Source organism: Typopeltis vanoorti, chromosome 18 (genome assembly GCF_054136105.1).
Source record: "Typopeltis vanoorti isolate ZY-2024b chromosome 18, IOZ_Tvanoo_1.0, whole genome shotgun sequence".
Classification (NCBI taxonomy): domain Eukaryota; kingdom Metazoa; phylum Arthropoda; class Arachnida; order Uropygi; family Thelyphonidae; genus Typopeltis; species Typopeltis vanoorti.
This window is the reverse complement of record NC_143566.1, coordinates 59,765,639-59,790,541: the sequence shown is the minus strand read 5'-3', so window position 1 is coordinate 59,790,541 and position 24,903 is coordinate 59,765,639. Positions and strand designations below refer to the sequence as shown.

The following is a 24,903-nucleotide window of genomic DNA, read 5'->3' as shown; positions in this document are numbered from 1 at the left end:
AGCTTCAAAATACAAGTTGCATTTGTTTTTGGTAACATTTTACACCAGTAAAATAAATAAAATTTTTAAATAATATCACTGTCTATGGAAAACTGATTAATTTATAAGTACTGCATCTTTAGAATTGCTACATTAATTTTAACATGCAAAACAGTAAGCACTGTTGTGTATAATGTTCAATCAAAATTATCCAAAAATTTATTGGTGCAAATGATCAATAAACGTCAGTATGAAAAATCTTCACTTAATATGTCTTGCTACTATGTGATAAGTGAAGAACAATGAACTGGCGATTTGCATGGCTGCCAGCAAATGTCTCTATTTGTAATTTTACAATGGTAATATTACCGATCAGTTATCATGCAGATGGGGGAAAAGGGACAGATCGACTGTTTTCAACAAGAAACCTGGGCAAATGGTGAAAACTTAGCTAATGAAACCTCAATAGAACTGAAGATCAGGATTATTAATGGAAGAGAGGCAATGCTAAAAAAAGGAAGTACAGTAATATAAACACAGCTGGTGATGGTACTGAAGCTGAGAAGACTAAAACAAGTGAGATCCTTCTAAACACTGAGCATAAGATAGAAGGTCATGATAGTAAACTTCAGGTAATTTTCTGAACCATTTTTCTCACCTCTGTTTTAACCTGTTCATTCTTAAAATAAATCAAGAGTAATGTAGATAAGATCCAGGCTATAGGTTGTTTAATAACTTCAAATCTGATTTCTGATAAAGTAAATATGCTTATCTGTTCTCTGGCAAGAAAATTATTAATTCATTCTTTTAACTTTCTCAAGAGAAAAGAGATTCATATTGTGAACTATTGTTACTTCTTTCAATGACACTTTTGCCATCCCAAAAGGCAGTCACAGTATGCTTCCCAGCAAGAAATTGAGTTTTGAAATTTTTTGGATCCTTATGAGATAGGATGGCACTATTTCATACTGCATGAGTAATAATGATGAACCCAGATTTCATGACTAGTCACAATTTTGTGAAGAAAATACTGCCTTTTCTTTGGTAACATGGAAGCAAATCAGCAAGAATATCACTCTTACCAGTTTCATTTCTGATGGAGCACACAATATTTTAGCAATTCTGCAACAATTTGAATTACTCGTGCTAATCCAATAGCAATTTCAGTGCTAGTGATCTCTGAATTATTCACCAATTTTCACTGATTAACTGCTCAACTTTCTGCTTATAGAAATCATTAGCTGTAGTTTTCTGGTAGCTTTCATAAATAGTCACTAGCATTAATGAAGTCATCCGTTCCTTGTTCTTCATGCCCGGCAATGTACAATATATCTACAACTGCTTCACAGTAAAAATCTTATAATCAGACACCGAATTTTAACAGAGCTAAAATTTTAATCTGAAAAAAATTCAATTATTGTGTACATTGTGTACTACTTTATATGCTTCAACTGACTTGTAGAAGACTACCATTTATGTGCAACTACACAAGAAATACAATTATACACTATCACAACATTCTAAACTGCAGTGGAGGAATGAAGGAAACAAGATGAGGCTACCCATGCTGCAAATATCCCTTATACTCCAATTGCTGTGTGTGTGTCCATCCGTCCATCCAGGAATTGCTTTCGGAATATCCTTCATATTGAATTTCTGCTCAACACAGGGATTACTAACTCCCATATTCCCCTATTAAAAATGTGCAATTCTGATGGAGAGAATATCCCTACCCCAAAAGTTATTGCATTATTCTTCGGTGATAACTTGATTATTTCAGGATAAAAGGGCATATATAGGATTTTGAAATCTAAAGTGACCAGCAACACCTAGTGTTCAATCAACTGTAACAATATCGCTGGGAAACAAGTGTGAAAACTAACTACTTTAGAGAATGAGCAGAAAAATTTGACAAAATCAATGATGCAGCCAGAGAAGCATGAAGCTGTTTGCAAGAATAGGAAAAATTAAAACTCCATGGCAGATACAAGATATCAAACAGCTGATGGAAAACAAAGCAGTCATATAGAAAGTTGGTTAATAAGACAGCATGTGTGCTCAGAATATGAAGAAAAATTGGAAGAAAGCTAAGTTATATGAAAGTAGTTAAGCAGAAGTCATAGGAAAATTTTGAACAGAAAAATTTCCAATTCCAGCCACAAAAGGCTAATACTCAAATAAATTACAAACGGAACTGTTTTTCAAGCCATTGCAGGCAACCAATGAGTAATTTTATGGTCTCACACTGGACAAAAAGCATCAACTACTTAAACATTCACCAATATCCATATCACAGTGAGTCACAAAGGAACCAAAAAAAAAACTGGAGATGAGGTAATCTGCATGTCTGAAGTAATTACTTTGTGAAAAGAAGAAGAAAGTGATAAAAATTATTCATGAATACATTCAGGAGTACATTGAAATAGATGATATCTAAGCTGAATGCGATAATGAATCTTAAATAATTGGAGAAAAGAGCAACTTTATTCATACGCTGCTATTACACTTCAGTAAATAAATATGAATAGAAATTCATATAGAAAGAATTCACAAAAAAATAAAATAATATTAAGTGTTTATGCAAAATAATCCTTCAAATATCCAGATGCACAGGATATCAAAATCACATGACAGATAGAAGATATTAACCAGCTGATGATGATATCCTTCAGATAATTGAAAGATCAATCACAATTGAAAGTTCGTGTTACGTACCAGAAGTCAACTAATCCATTTGAGGGTTGGTTAATCAATGTTTTGGTTATTTGAAAACTAACCGAGATCACTAATTGAGCGATATCTTTAATGATTACTTTCAGGATACAAGAGATTTCAAATAGAAAGTGATAGTTATTATTCTGGTCAAAACCAAATGGTTATCACATTGAAAAAAAAATGTGAATGCATAAATGTTTTGGAAAGGACAAGAAGCTTTTAGAGGGAAGCTGTGCAGTTAAATACACTTGGTCGTCGACTTACGACCGACTTCCATTCTGGCTGACAGGTCGTAAATCGATCTGGTTGTATGTCGGCCATATATTTATTAACAGTATTCTTTAACCTTTCTAATCTTTTTATCATCTTTATAAGTTATTTTTATAATCTTTTAAATTTATAATTATGTATATTGTACATAATGTGAAAAATAATACTGTACATACTGTAAACACAAAAATACAATCTAAAATTAATGTAAAAATTAATACAAATGAAATTTACAAAATCAATTTTTAATCTTTGCTTGTGCTGGGTTGTGGATCGTCAAGGTCATGTTCTTGGGTTGAGGTAGAAGATTTTCTCTTGATGAGGAACATGCTGAGCTTTGTTTGAACAGTTTGTTTCTTTTTTTCCTTCATATATCTCACGATAACAATGCACAGCATCTTGAATGATATGTTCAACCTTTGTGAATCGTTCAACATTAGGGTCCATTGCTTCGAAACTGGCGAGAGCTTTATTCAGTTGCGAAAAAGAATTTGATAAACTCTTTGCAGTGAATTTCTTTTCTGGCTCCTCTCCTTTCTCTCTCGCTTTTTCTTCCAACACTCTCTGTGCTTCCAATTCAATCAACTCTGCATCCAAAAGTTCTTTTATTTCACAATCTAGCAACTCCTCAACGTCTTCTATTTCACATTCTAATTTAAGATGTTTTGCAAGTTTAACTATTTGTTCTGTAATCACTTCCAGTTCCTCTCCTTTTTCAAATTCTTCAAATGTATTCGCATAACATTTTAGACACTTTTTCCAAATTCCCAACATACAATTCTTTGTTACACATTCCCATGCAGTCGAAATATTCTTGATACACTGAAGAATGTTGTACTGCTTCCAAAAGTCTCGCAAAGATAAATCAGCATCAGAATCTATCGTTTCGATGGCTTGTGCGAATGTCGTTCTGAGGTAGTGAGCCTTGAACGTTGAAATAGCACCACCCTGATCCATGGGTGAAATGAGAGTGGTTGTGTTAGGTGGCATAAAAACCACTCTTAATCATGTTGAAGGTCGTCCAGATGAGGAGGTTGGCCAGGGGCACTGTCCATAATCAATAAAATCTTGAAAGGGATACCTCTCTCCGCAGGGAATAAAAGCAGTTCATGAACCATGATTCTAGTAGCAAGGCTTATACGTTGGTTAGACATAACTGGTAATTAGTTTACGGAATTAACAACGCAAATGAAGTATATTAATTAAAGGTAACTTTAATGAATCACTTCTATATTTCGGCAACGTCACATTGCCATCTTCAGGAACATAAAGATATGGTATGTGCACTCAGGAACTAACACAAAGCAAATGAGGAAGAAAGCAAGAAACTAATATTGTTCCTAAAGTCCTAATGGTGCCCTCTTGCGGGCTAATTTGGTAGTCTTGGCAGTTGGGCTGAAGTTCTCATAATGAAAGTCTCCCAAATTTGGGGCAGTTTCATGCACCCAAATTTGTTGAGGTTAGGAACGTTTTTTAGAGCTGCTGAAGATTCTTTGAATAATCTTTCGTATTTAAACTTGCTGCGATGAATTATTTTTGTTTTCTTCCAACGAATTTTATGGTGGGTATCTAAGGCATGGTCTGCCAGCCCAGAGCGGCTGTACTGGTGAAACCGGATGTAGTCTTGGTGTTCTGAAATCCTGATATGTGTTGTTCTGCCTGTTTGGCCAAAGTAGGACAATTTGCAGCAGTAAGGGACCTGGTATACACCAGGTAGGCCTAGGGGAAGTGGTTGGTCTTTGGTAGAGCGGATAAGGGATGCCAACTTTTTGTATGGTCTGTAACAGGAAGTAAGGTCATATTTTTTGAGGATATTGGTTATTTTTTCAGAGGTGCCCTGGATGTAGGGGATGGTGATAGACTTGGTGTAATCTTTATTGTGGAGGGGGGGAGGGGGTTGTGGTTTACAGGTTTTAGTATTTTTTGGATTTTTTGGGGGTTATAGCCATTGGCTAAGAAAGTGTTGAGGATGTGGTTTAGTTCAATAGTCAGGGCCTTGTCATCTGAGCAGATTAATTTTGCCCTGTTATATAGTGTTTTTATCACCCCATATTGTTGGGGGGGGGGGGATGCTGGTGAATGTATCGGCCAGTATGGGTGGGTTTTCTGTAAACAGAGAAAACCAAAGATCCATTAAGCTGGCGGGTGATTAAAGTGTCTAGGAAGGGGAGGGTGTTGTTTTCCTCTTTTTCTAAGGTGAACTGGACTCTGGGGTGTTGGTTGTTTAAGTGTGTTAGGAAGGAGTAGAGTGCGTCTGAGCCATGTGGCCAAATAGCAAACACATCATCCACATAACGAAGCCAAATAGTGGGTTTTTGTGGGGCGGAGTTTAAGGCTTTCTCTTCAAATGTCTCCATAAAGAAATTGGCCAAGGGTGGGGAAAGTGGTGAACCCATGGCTGTCCCCTCTGTTTGTAGAACTTTCCTTGCCAAACGAAATAGCCTGAGTTCATTGTGAACTGAAATAGGGCTGAGATATCGGGAGGAAACTTGGCTTGGATGAGCTCAAGGGTTTCTTTGAGTGGGACATTAGTGAATAGGGAGGAGACATCAAAACTGACCATTATGTCAGTGTGTTGGAGTGTGAGGTTTTCTATACTGGCTTTAAAGTGGGCTGAGTTTTTTTATGTGTGATGGTGTGTTGCCAGTGTAGTGTGCGAGCGTTTTGGCTAAATGTTTGGCTAATTTATATGTGGGGGAATCAATGCCATCCACTATGGGACGCAATGGCACATTTTGTTTATGTATTTTTGGGCGTCCATATAATCGGGGGGGGGGGTCTAGAATTATAAGGTTTAAGTTTGTTGGTGACTTCCACAGGCCAAGAAGTGACTTTCTTAAGGAGTCTGTGGAGAGTTCTAATCTGAGAGCTGGTAGGATTGTATTCAATGGGGAGGTAAGTAGTACGGTCTAGTACTAAAGCATTTAGCTTACCTTTGTAGTCTTTTTGATTGAGTACCACAGTGGCGCTTCCCTTATCAGCTTTGGTGATAACTATTTTTTTTTTGTTTTTCAATTCTTGTAGGGCTGCATATTCGTTTTTGGATAAGTTGGTTTTTGGAGGTTTGGCTTTAGTCAGAACACCGACTACATCCAGTCTTACGTTGTTGGCGATATGGTTAGGCAGGTTGCGAATCCCACGCTCTATTTGGATCATGATTTCTTCAGCAGGTATCCTTTTAGGATCTAGGGCGAAATTGTGACCACGTGAAAGTGCGGCAAGTGCTTCAGGCTTTAAAACTGCCGACGAGAGGTTGACTACAGTGTTGAGTGGTGGCTGTGGTAAGGAAGTAGAATTCTTCGTCAGGTTCTCATATTTTTTTTTATGTGCCGACTACGTATTTTTTCGAATTCTTTTCTTGCCGATGAGCATGAGATGTCATGAAGTATCGACCATAGATCACGGCCGAGTGTATTCGAAAGCTCTTCCTCTAGCGCACGTACGGTTTTGTTTTCGTCGGCAAGGAGAACGCGCGTCGCGGTAATTTGTTCTCTTAACAGGGCGAAGCTAGTGCGGTTATAAATGCGTAGAGCTTTCTCTGAAGTAAAACGGTGCTTCAATTTGACACAATTAGGGATCACTTTGTTATCCCGGCAGCGTTTTAGGAACGTCAGACGATTTATTTGCCTCGATATCTTCAACCTCAATTTGCCATATTGATGGGCCTTTCGTGCGATTGCATCTCCGTGGATGATCATGATTCTAGTAGCAAGGCTTATACGTTGGTTAGACATAACTGGTAATTAGTTTACGGAATTAACAACGCAAATGAAGTATATTAATTAAAGGTAACTTTAATGAATCACTTCTATATTTAGGCGTCACATTGCCATCTTCAGGAACATAAAGATATGGTATGTGCACTCAGGAACTAACACAAAGCAAATGAGGAAGAAAGTATATTAATTAAAGTTACCTTTAATTAATATACTTCATTTGCGTTGTTAATTCCGTAAACTAATTACCAGTTAGTTCATGAACCAGTCTTCGAACAATGCTCGAGTCATCCAAGCTTTAGGGTTTGAACGGTAGTAAACGGACAGCGTGTGCTTGTTGATGTGCTTAAATGCATGAGAGTTTTCTGAACGATAAATGAGAAAAGGCTTCAGCTTAAAGCCCGCAGCATTCCTACCAAGCAACAAAATCAACCGATCCTTAAAAGCTTTGAATCCTGGCATCCTTTTTGCTTCTTGGTATATGTACGTACAATTAGGCATGCGTTTCCATTGCAAGCCGGTTTCATTTATGTTAAATATTTGTTCCAGTAGATAACCTTCTTCTTTGATTAAAGAGTTGAAACTATCAATGAATATTTGGGCTTCATCTTCATCTGCACTTCATGCTTCTCCTGTGACACATACATTATGCAAAGCAAATCTTTTTTTTAAAACACTTAAACCATCCAGTACTAGCCTGAAAATGTTCTGCGTAATTGTCTCCGGCGCATGATTTTAAACTCTGAAACAGACTTCTAGCCTTTGCTTGCACCGTGCAAAGACTCATGGGTGAATTTTTCTGTATTAAATCTTCCATCCACATAAACAACAATTTCTCCATTTCATGGATGGGTCCCTGTCGTTGTTTGGTTAAAATTGTAGACTACATAGGTGCGGAACCTTTCACAGCTTCCCGAATTTTTTCTTTGTCCTTAAGTATCGTCGATACCGTGGAATGCGATAACTTCAAGTCACATGCTATCGTATTCACTTTCTTTCTGCCTTCATACTTCTGGATAACTTTCATTTTACACTCTAAATCAATAGTTTTCCTTGACTTCCTAGCTGGCATATCTGTAGATGAAGGCATTTTCCTTTTACTAGACATTTTATGGGTAGTATTTCAGTAGAATTTTAATTAATACATCACACGCAACAGATGCTTGGAAGCGACTGAGTGTGTGTGAGAGATAGTTATCGTACGATAACTATCGCATCCCATAGTTATCGTACGCGCAGCTGCCTGATTTATTATTAATTTTTTTTTTTTGTGGCCGTAAGTCAATGACCAGGTGTATACAAATATCATTGGAGGAAAAAACAATTTGAAACAAGAACTGCTGGACACACTCGTAACAAAATTTGAAAAAAAAAAAAAAAACTGATTCAGCCATGTGAACTTGTTGGTAAGGATTAAACAAATCAACTTCATGTAGAATAACTTGAATTAGAAGCAGTCCAGGAAAAGAAATCATACTGTAAGTTCATGGCAAGTATATCAGCAGGTACCCTGATAGAATATAGAGTTTAAAAAAAAATAAAAATAAAATCTAAAAAAGGTACATGTAATATTAACTAAGAAAATGGATATGATAAATACAACAACAAAAAAATAATATAAGGATATTCTAGATGTCTGCAGTATTTATGTTGAAAAATTACTAAATGGAAAGCACTAACAGATCAGCAATAGAAAACATGAGAAATGCAATAAGGAGTGCATGTCAATACTTTAGGTAGAGTCATTAGAAACCTGAAATGTAAGAAAACAGCTGGAGTAGTTGATATGCTCAAATAGGAGTACATTAAATCATTTTCTAGTACTCCTTATAGCATGAGAAATCATGATAATAAAACAAGGATTTCTATTAAAGTTCTGTAAACCTCAAAAAGGAATATGATAAAGTTCCAAGTAAAAAAAAAAAAAAAAAAACTGTTCAAAAACATATAGTATAAATGAATCATACAGTCTTACAACAGCTGTTAGAACTGACAAGCACAGGAAAATGATTGAAAAACATCACTTGTGAAACAAGGACTCATGCCATCTCCACTGTTATTCATTTATATGGATCACAAAAAAAGGCATTAAACCTGATATGAAAATGAGATGGTCAATATACAGTTGTTATACTGAGAATTTAGCCTCAATAGCTGAAACATTCCTAGTATGTTTTTATGCTGATTTTTCATATAAAATTTGTTACAGCAACTTTCCAATGATAAGATACTATCATAGTATTCTTTAAGTGTCCTCTGAGGATGCATATCAAGTACTTGATCCAGTACAAGTTTTCAGGATAATTAAACTGAAAAACTGCTATAACAAATCAAGTACTTGATATGCACCCTCAAAGGTCACTCAAGGAATACTATGATAATATCTTATCATAAGAAAGTTGCTGTAATAAATTTTACATGAAAATCAACAAAAACTAGGAATACAGGCATGAAAATAGACTACATTCTCAAAGGAAAATCTATAGTACAGGTAAAAATATTTCAGCTATTGAGGCTAAATTTTCAGTCAAGACAACATTGGGAAATACATAAGAAAATAAACAAAGCTTGCATGGTCCATTCAATAAATTTATATGGAACAAAAGTAGCCAAAACATTAGAAGTATACAAGAGTGTTCAAACCAATTTTAGCTTGTGGATCTGAGAAAAACAGTTGATCAAAGAACAGTTCTGAAAAAAAAAAAAAGGGGGGGGGCAGATATCAACGACAGAACATTAAAAAAAAAAAAGCATTAGAATGGAATTTGACACTGAGCATTCACAAACATGTAGAAGATCATTATGGGTGGTATGGTGACAAAGAGAATGAGAAAGGAAAGGTAAGCAAAATAAGTGATGCCAAAATGGCAGAAAAAAGCCAGAGAAGCCAAAATCTAGTGCATCATTTCATTGCAATGACTTAAAACAAATATAACTGATGATACTAGAGACCTGACAAATCAGATTGATATGGATGAAAATGTAAGCCAGTAATAACATGCACATCCCTCAAAAGGTACTTCTTAGGAAAGGATAAGATCCAAGAATTATAGAGCAATTTCTTTGAATAGTGAAGGAGAGATTCATATAGTTCTGTGAGAAATATCTAAGAAAGTTTGTTCAGGCAATACTAATTAAGAACAAACTACTTTTATGCCAAGACTTTTGAGAGTCCCGAAATCAACTAGTGAATGAGATATAAATAGTAGATATAAGAGGATATTATCCTCTTAAATAGAGGAAAGAACATCACATAATGCTGCAATACAAATGCAGTTTCATTTTCAATATCCTCACATTTGAGTTCTAAGCCTTCTGTTCCCAACTGGGTTTTATTTTATTAATTGTTTGGGATATCTGGTGTTGGACATTCAGTTCACATATTATATTGAATTTTGTTTATATTTGTTTAGTTTTTCTTCTACTGATTTTATTTTTAGTTCTTTTAAAATACCTTTAAGTGTGTATTTTGCAGCTCATCATGAATTTCATTTATTTTTATTCTTTATCTTCTTTATTGCCCAAATTCCACTGCCATATAATAATGCAGGTACTGCTAAAGTACTGAATATTTAAGCATTCTTTCTGCATAACATTCAGATTAAGCATTTGTATTAGACCTATAACCTGTAAAAGTGTTGAAGTTTTTAATTTCATATCTTTCTACTTCATTGATATTTCACATCTAAGATAATAAAAATATATAAATGCTTTTCATTATTAATAACGGCTTTACTTCTGACTGGAGTTTTTTCTCAAAATGTCATTTGTTTTAGTTTTGCTTAGATATTTTCATTCCAAACTGCTCTTTATAATTTTAAATTATATACTAATATTTGTAAATTGTCTTCCTTATCTGATATTTACAGATGATCAGGTAATAACCTATTTCTGGGAAATTTCTATACCCAGGTTATTTAAAATGTTCCACTGTATTTCATTAATACAAATATTAATGTGTTGCAGACAGGATATCCCCTTGTCTTTCTCCTTGGTTTACAGACATTTTTCCATTTATTTTGATTTCATTATTTTTGTATATATTATGCCTTTAGTAAAATAGTCATCACCAAATTCTTGATATCAACCTTCAGGGGATGTACAGGATATTATGATAGTACTACATGAAAAAGTTACACCATCTAACTTCAGATCAACAATTTTTCCCTCCAAATTTATTATCTGTCAAGACTCCAGCATTAACATATTTTAATTGAATTTTAATTTATATTTCTGTCTTCTAAGGAACTTTTACTGTATCAAAATCCACCTACATCTTGGTCTTTCTCGGGTCTTTTTCCTGCCAAAGAACACTTTTGCTCAATTGTCATCTCCCATTCTGTTCAAATGACCATACCATCTGAAATTAGCTCCAACACATTCCTCAATGCTAACAATGATAAGTTTTTTCCTAACATCCTCATTTAATTTTGAAAATTTCTGGTGTAATTTCTTCATGCTTTCACCACTCACCTCTGGACTCGAGCAATGGAGAAATTTGGAGAAACACATGGTTGCCCTCGACATTTCAAATGGCATTTGATTGGGATTGGTATAGGGGCATACTTAAACTGCCATCCTATGGTCTGCCTTCCTCACTCTGCAACTGGTCACCAACTTCCTCAATGGTTGCCTGCTATGTTGCATGGACGGTTTACTCTCTTCAGATTTCCTCACCAATGCAGGAGTACCCCAGGGATGTGTTTTCACTCACTCTCTTCCTCATGTATATAAATGACCTGCTCTCTCACACTTCCAATCCTATCCATAGCTTTTCTGATGATAGTACACTCCATTCCTGCTTTTCATTCGACAAACCTCGTAGTGCTCAAATATTAAAATCTAAGATCTACCACAACCAGTGACCTGAACTCAGATCTCCTAGCTATATTGCAGTGGATAAAGGACAACCTTGTAAACTTCGATGCCACCAAAACTCAGTCCTGTCTGAAAGAGTAATACTAAGATATCCAAACAAAATTAGATTTCTGTTCTCAGACTGACCAGCAACTCTGATCTTTCCTAGCACAACCACATTTCAACTATAGTTTCTGCAGCTGCCAAAAAACTTCATGTTTTTTTTTGCACAAGACAGTACTTCACACCTGCTAATTCTATACAAATCCCAGGTCTGCCCAGCCAAGGAATATTGCTTCCACCTTTCAGGTGGTGAACCAAAATCCTCTAAGATTGCTCAATTCTATCCAGAAGAAGACAATTCACAGCTAATTAATGATCCCTCTCTTACAGACACTTATGAACAGTGCTCTGCTGAATTGGCCACTATTATTCCTTCACTTTCCTCCAAAATCATTAAAAAAAAGAGCTACTGCTAACCAACACCCTTTTACAGTCCATACTGAAACTCACTGAACCAACTTCACTGCTTCCTCTTTCATTCATCTACTTCTGCCCTTTGACTTCCACAATGATTACAATCCTCAGCTGCTCACACAAAATGTGAACAGATTCCTCCTTTCTTCTATTCCTCTTGCCCACATGTGCCATAGGTCTTGTGGCCTTTCATGTGTGGATTAGGTTTTAAAAAAAAAAAAATTAAGATCAGGTCCAGCTAAAGGTATCCGAGTATGGGCATATGTCATGCACATACTCACAGAAGTGGATACTTGAGACAGTAAAGAACTAATCCTGCTAAGTAATTTACCTCATTAACCAAATTAAATAACTGCTGTGAAAAACAGCAATAAAAAGATATGAAATTAGAAAAATATAAAATAATTTCACATTTAGCGAAATCATTTTATATTTTATTTTATGGTCTCGGCCTCGACCATAAATGGCAACACTCATCGGCAATTTTTTTTTTTTTTTTTTTTTTAAGTTGGTATATCTGTCATAAGCATTCATGTGAAATTGCAAGTCATTCTATCAAGTGGTTTGTTTTATATAGCTGTCTAAAGCAAAAGTGTTGTCTGTATCCCTTGAAATGGATAAAATTTAATATTGGGCAGTTATAAAATTCTTTGTAAAAGAAGGTTTAACGGCAAAAGAAATTCATTCGAAGTTTATAAAAGTTTATGAGCACTCTTCTTCATTTTCAACAATTAAGAAATTGGCTGCCGAGTTTAAACATGGCCATACCAGCCTTGAAGATGATCCACGTGAAGGACGTCCAAAAAGTGTAATACTAATACAATGAAAAAAACTAATTTATAATTTCATTTTTCAACAATTTCTCTTAAGACTAATACATTTATTCCAGCAATGCTCCAGCACACAATTATCCCATCCCTGCAGTGGTTCTCAGTAAGATCTGCAAAATACCCTTCTATAGCTGCAATCACTTCTTGATTCGAAGAAAAACGCTGACCAGTGAGGAAAAGTTTTAGTTTTGGGAAGATAGAAGTCAGAGGGAGCCAAATCTGGGGAATAGGGTGGATGTTCCAACAATTCATAGTGCAGATCCCTTAATTATCCCATTGTCAAAACACCTTTGTGGGCAGATGCAGTCCTGATGAAAGATGATTTTTTCTTCTGCAAACCGGGTCTTTTCTCATGAATTTTTTTGTCTAGTCAAAAGATCAAAATAATATTCCCTGGTTATTGTTTTACAGTTTTCAAGATAATTAATAAACAAAATGCCTTTAGCATCCCAAAACACAGATGTGCCTTGACCTTTCCTGCTGATGGAACCGACTTTGTCTTCTTCGGGACTGAAGAACTGGTTTCTATCCACTGTTTTGACTGCTGTTTGGATTCTGGTGTGTAATGGTGAATTCAAGTCTCATCCATAGTAATAAATCGACGCACAAAATCAGTTTTATTCTTGTTAAAACGTTCCAAACACTGTTCAGAGATTTTCATGCAAGTGCGTTTTTGATCTGCTGTGAACAAGCGCAGCTCCCATCTTGTGCAAAGCTTTTTCATAAAATTCTTCATGCAAAATATATCCTACATGTTCTTTTGAAATGGCTACAGTCTCAACAATTTCATGCACTTTGACTCGCCAGACATCAAATACCATATCATGCACTTGATTAATGATTTCTGGCATTACACTTTTTGGACGTCCTTCATGTGGACCATCTTCAAAGCTGGTATGGCCACATTTAAACACTTGGCAGCCCATTTCCTAATTGTCGAAGACAAAGGAGAAGAGTGCCCATAAACTTCGAATGAATTTCTTTTGGCATTAAACCTTCTTTTATAAAGAATTTTATAACTGCACAATACTCAATTTTATCCATTTCAAGGGATACAGACAACACTTTTGCTTCAGACAGCTGTATAAAACAAACTACTTGTTAGAATGACTTGCAATTTTACATGGATGCTTATGACAGATGTACCAACTTAGAAAAGAAAAAAAAAACTTGCCAATAGTGTTGCCATCTATGGTCGATGCCAAGAACCTTTCAGACAACCCTTGTACTTTAAAAGACAAATTAAGAGTTCTGATAACGGCCAATTCGAAAGAAGTATTGATAAGAAACTGGTAAAGAAATGCAAATTGTTGGACTCATATGGTGCACCCTCGAAGGTTGATATTTTCAGATCTAATTTGATAAATGTTAAGAGTATTTGATTTCTCAATCTATCTCTACACAAGTTATTCTAGTGAATAACTTGAGCTTTTATTCAAATCTGGGCTATGGAATTGTTACCAAAATTTGTTGAGTTATCCCAATGTGTCAGAACATCTGCAGGGACCACAGGGCAAAATGTATTAAGTCAATCAGATTCCTAATATGTACCCTCAAAAGGCATACAGGATAGCTATGATATTACTACATGAAAGTTACTTCACTACTAACTTACGATCAATAATTTATCTCCAAATTATACTGTTATCTGTCAAGACTACAACATTATCAGATCTTATATTTGTCTTTTAAGGCACTTTTTACTGTTATCAGTCCACCTACATCTTTGTCTTCCTCTGGGTCTTTTCCCTGCCAAATGACACTTGTTTTGCTAATCTCCTCTCCCATTCTGTTTAAGTGCCCATACCACCTGAGATTAGCTCTACTAACACATTCCTGAATGCTAACAAAGGCAAGTTCTTTCCTAATATCTTCATTTTTAATACCATACTGCCAAATATGCATTTCCATGTTTCATTTACCATTGTCACTAAAAATTGTACCTAAATAGCTGAAATGCTTTACTTTTATAGGTTCACTATGCAGGATACAGTTCATTTTTCAAAATGCTTCTGCTTATTTTCATAGTTTTGGTCTTTTTAATGCTGATTTTCATATGAAGTTTATTACAACAGTTATTCATTTTAGTCAGGGAATATTGCAGACTTGTACTGGATTTATTTATAAAAATAACATCATCTGCATAAAGCAAAGAGCTCAGATTAACATCACCAATTTTAATATCAGATTTAATATTACTTTCCTTCATAATGTGATCCATATAGATCATGAATAACAGTGGAGATAATGTACACCCCTGTCACACACACACACCTGATTTTACCTCAAAGTATCTTCCTATACCTCCAATTCTAACTGCTGACTTACAGCTTAAATAAAGACTATGTATTGCTCGATATAGTTATATGGTGAAAATGGAATGTTACAACATTTGAAAAAGCTTTCCTCTTGGCACCTTGTCATATGCCTTTTTCCAGATCAACAAAACTTAAATGTAAATTCTTGCTATATTCCCAAGATTTCTCAACTATTTGACTTAAAGTGAAAATCTGATCCTGATCACCTCTATTTGGCCTGAATCCAGCTTGTTCTTCAACCTTTTACAATTTTTCTTAGCCATTTCTCAAGCATACTAGATTAGTACTATGAGACCTCTGCTCCAATAATTTGGAATTCAACACTCTGACCAGGTCTTCTGAATTATGCAGCAACCACTAAGATTCCATATCTGAGCATTTCTGGTTGAATTTCATCTACTCCAACTTTCCACATTTCAGGTTTGACTTTTTTTATACTTCAAGTATGGATATGTGTTCTTGACTGCATTGCTGTTGGGAGTTTTTTTATCACTGTGCTGACATTGCTTGTTTCATTTAGCAGTTTTTGAAAGCGATTACTCCAGACATCTAGAATATCTTTATTTTCAGTTTTCACATTACCTTTACCATCTCCGATTCCTTTTACGCTACTCTTTCCTCAATTTCTAAGCTTTTCAGTAGCCTCCAGAATATTTTGCTACCTTCCTGATATTTATGTTCTATATTCTTACGAAAGTCTTCCCATGACTTTTGTTTTATACAGAGCTTTGTTAGGAACTTGCCAGGAACTTTAAATGCTATTCTGGTGTATTTTGGTGCTATTCCTGCTTTCTTTTCCTTTACTGCCTCTAACTTCAAAGTCTACATGGAGTTTTTTTTTTTTTTTGTTTTTTTTAATACATCCAATCTCACTGCATGCCTTCTTCAAGATTTTTCATTTTCCATTAAACCTCCAAGTTTTGGTTATTGTTTTGAAACTCATTTTTTTCTTCAATGATGTTTATGTATCTGAGTCTACAAGTTCATCTCTGAAAACTACTCAACTTTGTATTAAAGTTATATACTGCAATATATCCTACTCTGGATAAATAGAATTTAACAAAATTTGAGATTTAGGATGTTTAATTAATAATTTAGCAAGTGGAATTTGATCAAATTCAATATTTAACATCTGTTCAAAATGGTTGAGTCATTGCAATTCAACCACATTAGTGATAAAATTAGATGAAATTTTATCTAGAGTACACAAGTCAAAAAAAAAAAGGTCAACACAAACACACTATCATGACTTAGAAAAAAAAAGACCAGAGTATGACAGAATTCTCTGAAAGTCACTGTCAAACAACAGTTTTTCCAAAAATAAAATCAGATTTCTGTTTTCATTTAACTTGGAACAATTTCAAACCATGTGTGAGAGCAATTGAGAATATCAATATAGGAAGATTTATGCTATTTCAATCATTACACTGAGGATACTTTTGAATTTGCCATTGTACATACTGAGAATTTATCCTCAGTATCATTAACCCCAACTGAAAACATGCTGCTCATTAAAAGAAACAAAGTTAAAATATTTTACTTACCCGTGTTGGAGTAACCCTTGCAGGCGGCTGGAAATTGCGTGGAAAAAATTCCTTTGCATATGGAGAAAGGGTAGAGATTTTCTGTTTTCCTGGTTGAGATGGAGTGGCAGTAGTATTGGTAGTACTGCAATTACTTCTCACTGAGTCTGGATGAGGCTGGTCATTAGATGGTAATGGTGCTATTCCTGGTTCTATAATAAAGAGAGCTGAATTATAGAATGAAAACAGAAATAACAAGCTAAGAATTAATTAAAACAGGATGCATCATTAGTTTCAATGGATGGATTTATTCTTAGTACACAGAGGTATGAATTACTAAAAAAAATCTATTCAAATCTAAATAAAAAAAAAACCTTGCATATTTGTTGTTTTATTGCAAGAGATTTAATATATATTCTTTTGTATATCATTAAATTTTTTCTAAGAATTTTCACATTACATCTCTCTCTCTCTCTCCAAGCTATCCACTCTTGCTCGCCATTCATCCTCGACACCATTTTTTCATTTATATTCCATTCATTCTCTCTAGGTCGATATTCTCCCACCTCTGACAACACTGCTGAGGTCAGTTATGGTAATCTCTAACTCAAAGTTCTTCTCATTTTCTACATTTTCCACATATATGTACCCCCCCCCCACATCTCTCACTTGCCACATACCCAACTGCTGGGATGCATACATATCACAAACACCGCATACCACAAAATCCTGTAGTATGCTATGCAATGTGTAGTCCTTAAATAGGGGAGGACGTGGTGACATGCCATTCGTAATTTGAGCTGTGGCTGCTGCCATCATTCAAATAAAGACTGTCAGGAGTGGAATTCAAACCCACGCCACATTCGTGGACCAGAATTCAGAATCTTGTTACACAAAAGGAGATTATCCTCAAGTCTGGCACCTTAGACCACTCGGCCACCCTGACAATGATACCAAATACCAAAACGACACCCAGTTACCAAAGATCAGCAGCTATCTAGCTAAGCAGTAGTCTTGAGTAGAAAGGGAAACTTTTTTATTTTGCAAGGGGATAGGGTATGAATTTATGTCCATACCAGCAATTAAAGCTACAAGAATACCAGATTATGTCTTAATTGCATGTATTCTTCTGGCTGGTTTACCCATTTTACAGGTTATTGATAAGTGCTTCAAACTATTTAAACACCACCAGAAGAAAATTAAATTGGAAAGTTAAATGAAACTTTTTTTTTTCCCACTAGAATCAGAGCACAAATTACAACTGTGCTAATAGGACTCAATTACATTTTTGCAAAAACACTTCCAAATTGTTTCTATAACAATTTGAATGTCCAAACAAGGTTCCTTCTGAGAAGGAGGATAATGAAATTAATTCAGAGAAAAATCAGGCTAAATGTAGTCTTAGTATTTTAAATTTAATGTAGTCTTAGTCAAATTAATACACCCATACTTATTAAGATGAGGGGAGTGCTTCAGAGTCCATGCCAATTCTAAAATTAGTCTTTCTCAGACTCTACAGTGACTTCCATATAGTGCAGTTTTCGTCTATTTAAATTTTGTGCAAAGGAACATCCAGAGCATGGATCCCAGTCCTGACTTGCTATACAGATGACTGCAGATGCAATTTATGTTCAAGGTGTATGTCAACAAATTTACAGTGTCAAAAATAGGTTGAACTGCATGAACTTTATACACTAGAATGAAAGTAATGACTTGAATGAGTGGTTTGAAAGTAGCAAGGAGATTATATGTGCAGAACTTCAGCTATCTTTTCAGATGTGCCCTGAATATAAGGAATAGTTTTGATTATTGTTTATAAGAAGGATGGGAGAGGAGATTTTGTCTATTTTATAGGAGATGTATCCACTGGCTTAAAAATTAAAGTGTTACAAAAGATACTGAGCTCATTTTCAAGGATTATGTAATTTTGAACAATGAGCTCTAGTTCTGTGTATAAGTGTTTTGAGGATGCTGTACTTTTGGGATGGGTGGTGATGTGACTGATTGTATAAGTACCTTCCAGTATGTGTTGGTTTTCTATAAACAGAAAAAGACAAACCATTTGGTAATCATTTCACTAATGTATTTAAGAAGGGGAGAGAAGAGTTCCATTTTCTATAGGGAAGTGAATTTTCAGATGGATTTGTTGTTTTTTTTTGGAGGCCAACAAATGCAATGTGTTTGTACTAGGAAAGGCAAGGTAGTGAAAGTTAGCTTGAGGAAGGAAATCTAATCTAGTGTAGAAATCTGCATATATGAAAAATGGGTATAAATTTTGTCAAATGAAGAGGAATAGAATGCACTGCCATTGGCATATTATGGATTGGATATTTGCTATCCTATTTATATACAAGAAGAACATGGATGAAAATCCATAAACCCTAGGGTAATCCAACATTTATGATTAAATCTGAAGAGAGGGAGTCATCCAACCATGACATGTAGTGAACATCCAGAGGAAAGCAGTGACCAAATTATAAAGAATATGCAAGGCAGATACTAAAACAAAAAAGTTCACTAAGTAGGGCTCAATGGCATACTAAACACCCTGGAAATATCAAGAATGTTCATATGAGTCTCTTTAAAACCTTCCATAGTTTGTGTTCAAAGGTGGGCAATGTTTGCTAGTAAATCCACTGTTAATGTGTAAATGTTTTAGGATACCATAGAATTTGACTGATGATGGAACTGTTTATTTAAAAATCTTCCATTATATTATTATTATTCGTGACACCTCCAAGGAGTCCGAAGACTCATCGCGAGAGGACACCTATTGTACAACTGTCTCCACTATTACACCGATTCTGTACTACCAATCATCTACAACAGCACCATCTACTGACCACCACAACTAGTATTTTTTGTCTGTAAATCGCACGTGTTCTGAAGGGCCGATATGTCTGTATGCAGAATGTAAAACCCTGCTACCTCCGTATGAGATCGGCTAACTCGCCTTCGATTCAAAAAGTCCATATAAAGATTCCTCCTGTCATGACGAGAATTGAACTTAGGCCTTTTCCAATCGAATGGCGCAATATACCATCGTTCTTTCAATTGCGCTACGGAGGCGCTTAACAAAAAACTAATTCAGCCAAACAGTAATCAATGCAGAAAATGGTTAAAGAGGCAGAATCACCTGTAAGGCAAACCCCCCCCCCTACTTTTAAACCCACCAAACTATCAATCCTTATCCTTTCTTCTAAGGACAAACTCTGCTCACATTCAGGCACATATAAAGTGCAATTTGCCTTCAGGTTGGCCTACTTTAGATAAACAACAAAAACTTAGCACCTGCCTTGAAAAACATAATACATATGCTATAATTACAAGTCAGAACTAGCAGACCATGCCTTGGACACTTCACACAAGATTGGATATGTATTATTGATACTGATGCCAAATCCATAGCATGGATTTGGCATCGGCAACAAGGAACCTCCCTAACCGTAGCAAGTATGGGTACATTAAACTCTGGTGGACTTAACACATCATTCAACACAATGCCCGATTATGAATTAAACTAGAAATTTGTCATTTTCCCCACCTGGAGACTTAAGTCCATCTTGGATAACTATGGCATAAACTCGCAAAGTACTCAAATTCATACTTTACACCTTTACAGTACATGCATCTACTATCAAACATATTGTATCAGATTTGTTTGAGGAGAAACTTCAATAGGTATACCTCTGACTTTCAGTAGTAGGGCTTCAGCAGCATTACATATAAGTAGGGAGAACAGGGACTCATGACAACAGCCACTTTGGTATTACATGTAAGTTGGCTTGCATATATTCAACACTCATAACTTATCTTTGTCCTCTCCATTGTCAATATTTTTAAATTTTACATAAATATAAATAAATATATAGAAACACACAACACTAACATTTTTAAATATTAATCATATACATGACAAGGTACTAATGGGTTGTTAATGCATATTTTGCAAACTTAAAAATGCATAGATCATGTACAGATGCAATATTCATAATCAGGCAATTGATAGAGAAAACAATAGAATACAATAAGAAATTATTTATATGCTTTATAGATATGAAAAAGCATTTGACAGAATTAATTCAAGATGTAACAGAAATATTGCAGAGAAGTATCCGAAAACAATACAGATTATTATATGACACCTCCAGGGAGTCCAAAGACTCATCGAGGGAGGGTACCTACTCTACAACTCTGTCTTCACTGACTCAATCCACAAACTCATAAATTAAAAAAAAATATATGATAATAGCTGTATAATAAAAACACAAGAAAAAAATAAGTAAAGAGATTAGTAATGGTATTAGACAAAGAGACTAAGTCCAACAATATTCAATATAATAATGGATGAAATAATACAAAAATTTAAAATACAGGAGTGGAAATAAATAACAAAATAATAAGAATCATGTTATACAGATTATGTACTATTAATTGCAGAAAATGAAACTCAGTTACAAATATTACTACATGCATTTAATAAAGCAGCAAAATTATATAATATGAAGATATCAAAAACTAAAACAAAATGTATGACAATATCACAAGAACCACAAAGATGCAAATTAGAATTATAAGGTATTATTATTAAACAAATTACAACTATTTAGGTATACAACTGAACTGGGAAGGAAGGTCACATCTAGAAGTCAGAGAACAAGTTGCAGAAGCTGCAAGAATATCAGTATGTTTGAATGAAACAATATGGAAAAATAAATATCATAGAGTAGAGAAAAACAAGAATTTATAAAACAGTACTTAGGCCTATTATGACATAATGCAGAAACAAGACCAGACACTAGGAAAACAAGACAAATGTTAAACAGGCAAAATGAATGTATTAAGAAAAACAGTAAATAAAACTAGACTAGATTAAAAAAATAAATAAATACACATATAAGAAAACAATGTGAAATACAAGAATAAACAATTGGGTATCAACCTGAAGAATAAAATGGATTGAACATGTGGAGAGAAGAAGTGAAGATAGAATAATAAAATAAGTCTATAGTTGGAAACTAAGAAGATGAAGTCTTGGTCACAACAGATATCTCATCTAATGCATAACGAAGAAGAAAAAAATGCCAAGTAGACCTCCACCTCTAGATAGATTACTTTCACTGATAAACAACAAAACCGCTATCTTGCTTATGTGGGAACTGAAGTAACTAGGAATAATTTGGAAAAACAGAGTGAGGGGAGTGTTGTAGCAAACATACTAGAGATGCAGAAACTCCCATTTGAGAGTATAGTAGCAAAGCAACTCTACAGGCAGCTACTAATTAGTAAGTAGAACTGAACCAGATGGTGATGCATTAAGATTCCTAACCAGCTAGAGAATATCTCTGCTGCTTACTCTGTCAAACTGTGCCTATGAGTCCAAATACAACATCAAGTAAGCAGAGACCTCAAGTGGCTGTTGACAAGTTCAGTCTATAGATCAAGGGCTCCAGTTTCTCTCCCTCTCAGTTATATGTAGTGTTATTGACATCCTTCAAGGACATTTCCAAATAAACTTTACAGAATCAGACTATCCCTCCTAGTTCAAGGACACAACAGAAATTCTGCAAGAGAAACACTAGATAAGGATGGATTGAACCTGATCCTTATTGATTGAACTAACAAAAAATCCTGCTGCCACTTGCTCAGCTAGATTGTGCTTAGGAGTCAAGAATGGCAGTATGCAGCACTGTATAAGAAACAGGCATATTTGCAGGTCTTTAATTTCCCAATGCATTCTTTGCAGTTATTTAATTCTTCCATCAACATTGAAAGAGTTTTCCTAGGAAAGAGAAACCTGTGGGAAATTATTTAAGTGGAAAAAACACATTAACATTAAAATTTAATCAAACCGTTAACATACAAACATTTCAGTTTGTGTAAAGAAGCTATGTGTTATAATAATAATCATCATTTTAAATGGAGTCAACTGTGAGCTAGGCTGTAAACTATACTGCTATCAAAATCATAAAATTGAAAAATAAAATATACATTTGCTGATAATTTTTTAAAGTTTGGGCACAGATAGTCCACAATTAATGTTAGGACAATGTATAAGAAACCTAAATGAGTTTTAGCTGTTTTATTACATAATTTTTATAGTTATGTTTTTCTCTTACAAGTTTCATCCCAGAAAAACTTGAGCATAAAGATGTATGTCCTAAGATAAACACTGCTGTTGCTTTAGGAATTTTAGTGTAAAAGATTATTTACACACTTCTAAATCCCACATACTATAAGAAAACAATTTTCTTTTTACAGTACATTATACAAATCCCCCACCCCCCTCTCTCTCTCACACACAGTAAATATTTTGAAATAAAAATATACTTTTTGATGTATTTTTTCTATTTTGTGATGACTGAATTTTATGAAATTATTATCATGAAAAACTAAATCACATGATTTGAACAAGTCTTGGATTTCTAGAAGCCATTTTTGTTATTAAAATTGCCATCTCATTACATATTTGCAATTTTCTTAGATGAATTAAGTTTTTCAAAAATTAATAAGTACATTCAATAATGCAGCTGCTAGAGAATCCATAAAATGTAGGTTAGAAATCAGAGAAAATAATTATCACAAACATCCATACCATTGGCACACCCAAGGAGGGGGCCAAGGCACCCCCCCAAAAAAAACACTAAAAAAATATCCAAAAATATTTTCCTAATTAAAATTATTATTTTTTTTATTTACGTTGTGTCTTCTATTTCTATGCTACTTATGAATTAGCTATCACATAAGGTGGGAATACCCTCTAGCATAATAGTAAATTTAGTTTAATTCTTTATCTAAGTGTAAGCAAACAAAGTTTGCACCTAAAAATATCTTCAGGACTGGAGTAAGGTAGTGCAACACCAGGTAACTCCGAGCAAAGGTGGACCGAGCTCTCATCACTCCTTATCTCAGTATCATTATCTTATGGGAGATACTGAGAGCTCGGCCCACCTTTGCTCGGAGTTGCACTACCTTACCCCAGTCCTGAAGATATTTTCAGGCACAAACTTTGTTTTCTTACACTTGGATAAAGGATTAAACTAAATTTATTATAGTCTAACCAAGTGAAAAATAAACTTCCAACATGTTTCTCTAAATCCAGAGTAATTCAAAATAAGGTAAATATGACCTCTCCTGTTGCTTCTGCCTCCCACTGACGAGACTTCAATAAAGGTTGAAACCGGTCTGGGTAGTGGCCCTTCCCTTAATGCATAGCAGTATACATGTCTGCAAGGTGTTGGGAGATATCAATATCTCCCATAGTGCTTTGCATTATGGGAGATACTGAGACAAGGAGTGATGAGAGCTCGGTCCACCTTTGCTCTGAGTTGCACCACCTTATCCCAGTCGTGAAGATATTTTCAGGCGCAGACTTTATTTGCTTAAACTTGGAAGTGTATTTTTAACTTGGTTTGACTATAATAAATTTAGTTTAATTCTTTATCCAAGTGTAAGCAAATAAAATCTGCGCCTGAAAATATCTTCACGACTGGGATAAGGTGGACTGAGCTCGCATCACTCCTCGTCTCAGTATCTCCCATGATGCAAAGCACCATGGGAGATATTGATATCTCCCAACGCTGAAAGTTTATTTTCCACTTGGTTAGAGTATAATAAATTTAGTTTAATCCTTTATCCAAGTGTGAGCAAACACAGTTTGCGCCTGAAAGTATCTTCAGGACTGGGTTAAGGTGGTACACACCAGGGCAACTCGTTGCAAAGGTGGAGCAAGCTACCAACACTCCTATCCTAGTATCTCCTATAATGCAAAACACAACTCCTTGCGGATATGTCTATTGTTATGCATTAAGGGAAGGGCCACTACCCAGACCGGTTTCGACCTTTATTGAGGTCTCTTCAGTGGGAGCCAGGCCCAAGTCGAGAAATCAGGCAGAAGCATTTGCAGGTCATCTCCACCTATAGGAATTGCCAATTGGTGTGCCACCCTTTTTTTAATAAATTACTCTGGATTTAGAGAAAGATGTTGAAAGTTTATTTTCCACTTGGTTAGAGTATAATAAATTTAGTTTAATCCTTTATCCAAGTGTGAGCAAACACAGTTTGCTCACACTTGGTGTGTACCACCTTAACCCAGTCCTGAAGATACTTTCAGGCGCAAACTGTGTTTGCTCACACTTGGATAAAGGATTAAACTAAATTTATTATACTCTAACCAAGTGGAAAATAAACTTTCAACATCTTTCTCTAAATCCAGAGT

The 24,903-nt window shown here is 35.0% G+C and overlaps 1 protein-coding gene across 1 annotated transcript in view; it reads right to left on the bottom strand.

Moving 5' to 3' along the window:
• Nucleotides 1–24,903, bottom strand: part of LOC150096707 (polyadenylate-binding protein-interacting protein 1-like) — a 199,580-nt gene that overhangs the window by 143,526 nt on the left and 31,151 nt on the right. Inside the window, exon 2 of the mRNA XM_090408127.1 lies at nucleotides 16,707–16,897. Within this exon, the coding sequence (XP_090264253.1) occupies nucleotides 16,707–16,897 (191 nt within the window). The remainder of the gene's footprint in view (nucleotides 1–16,706; nucleotides 16,898–24,903) is intronic.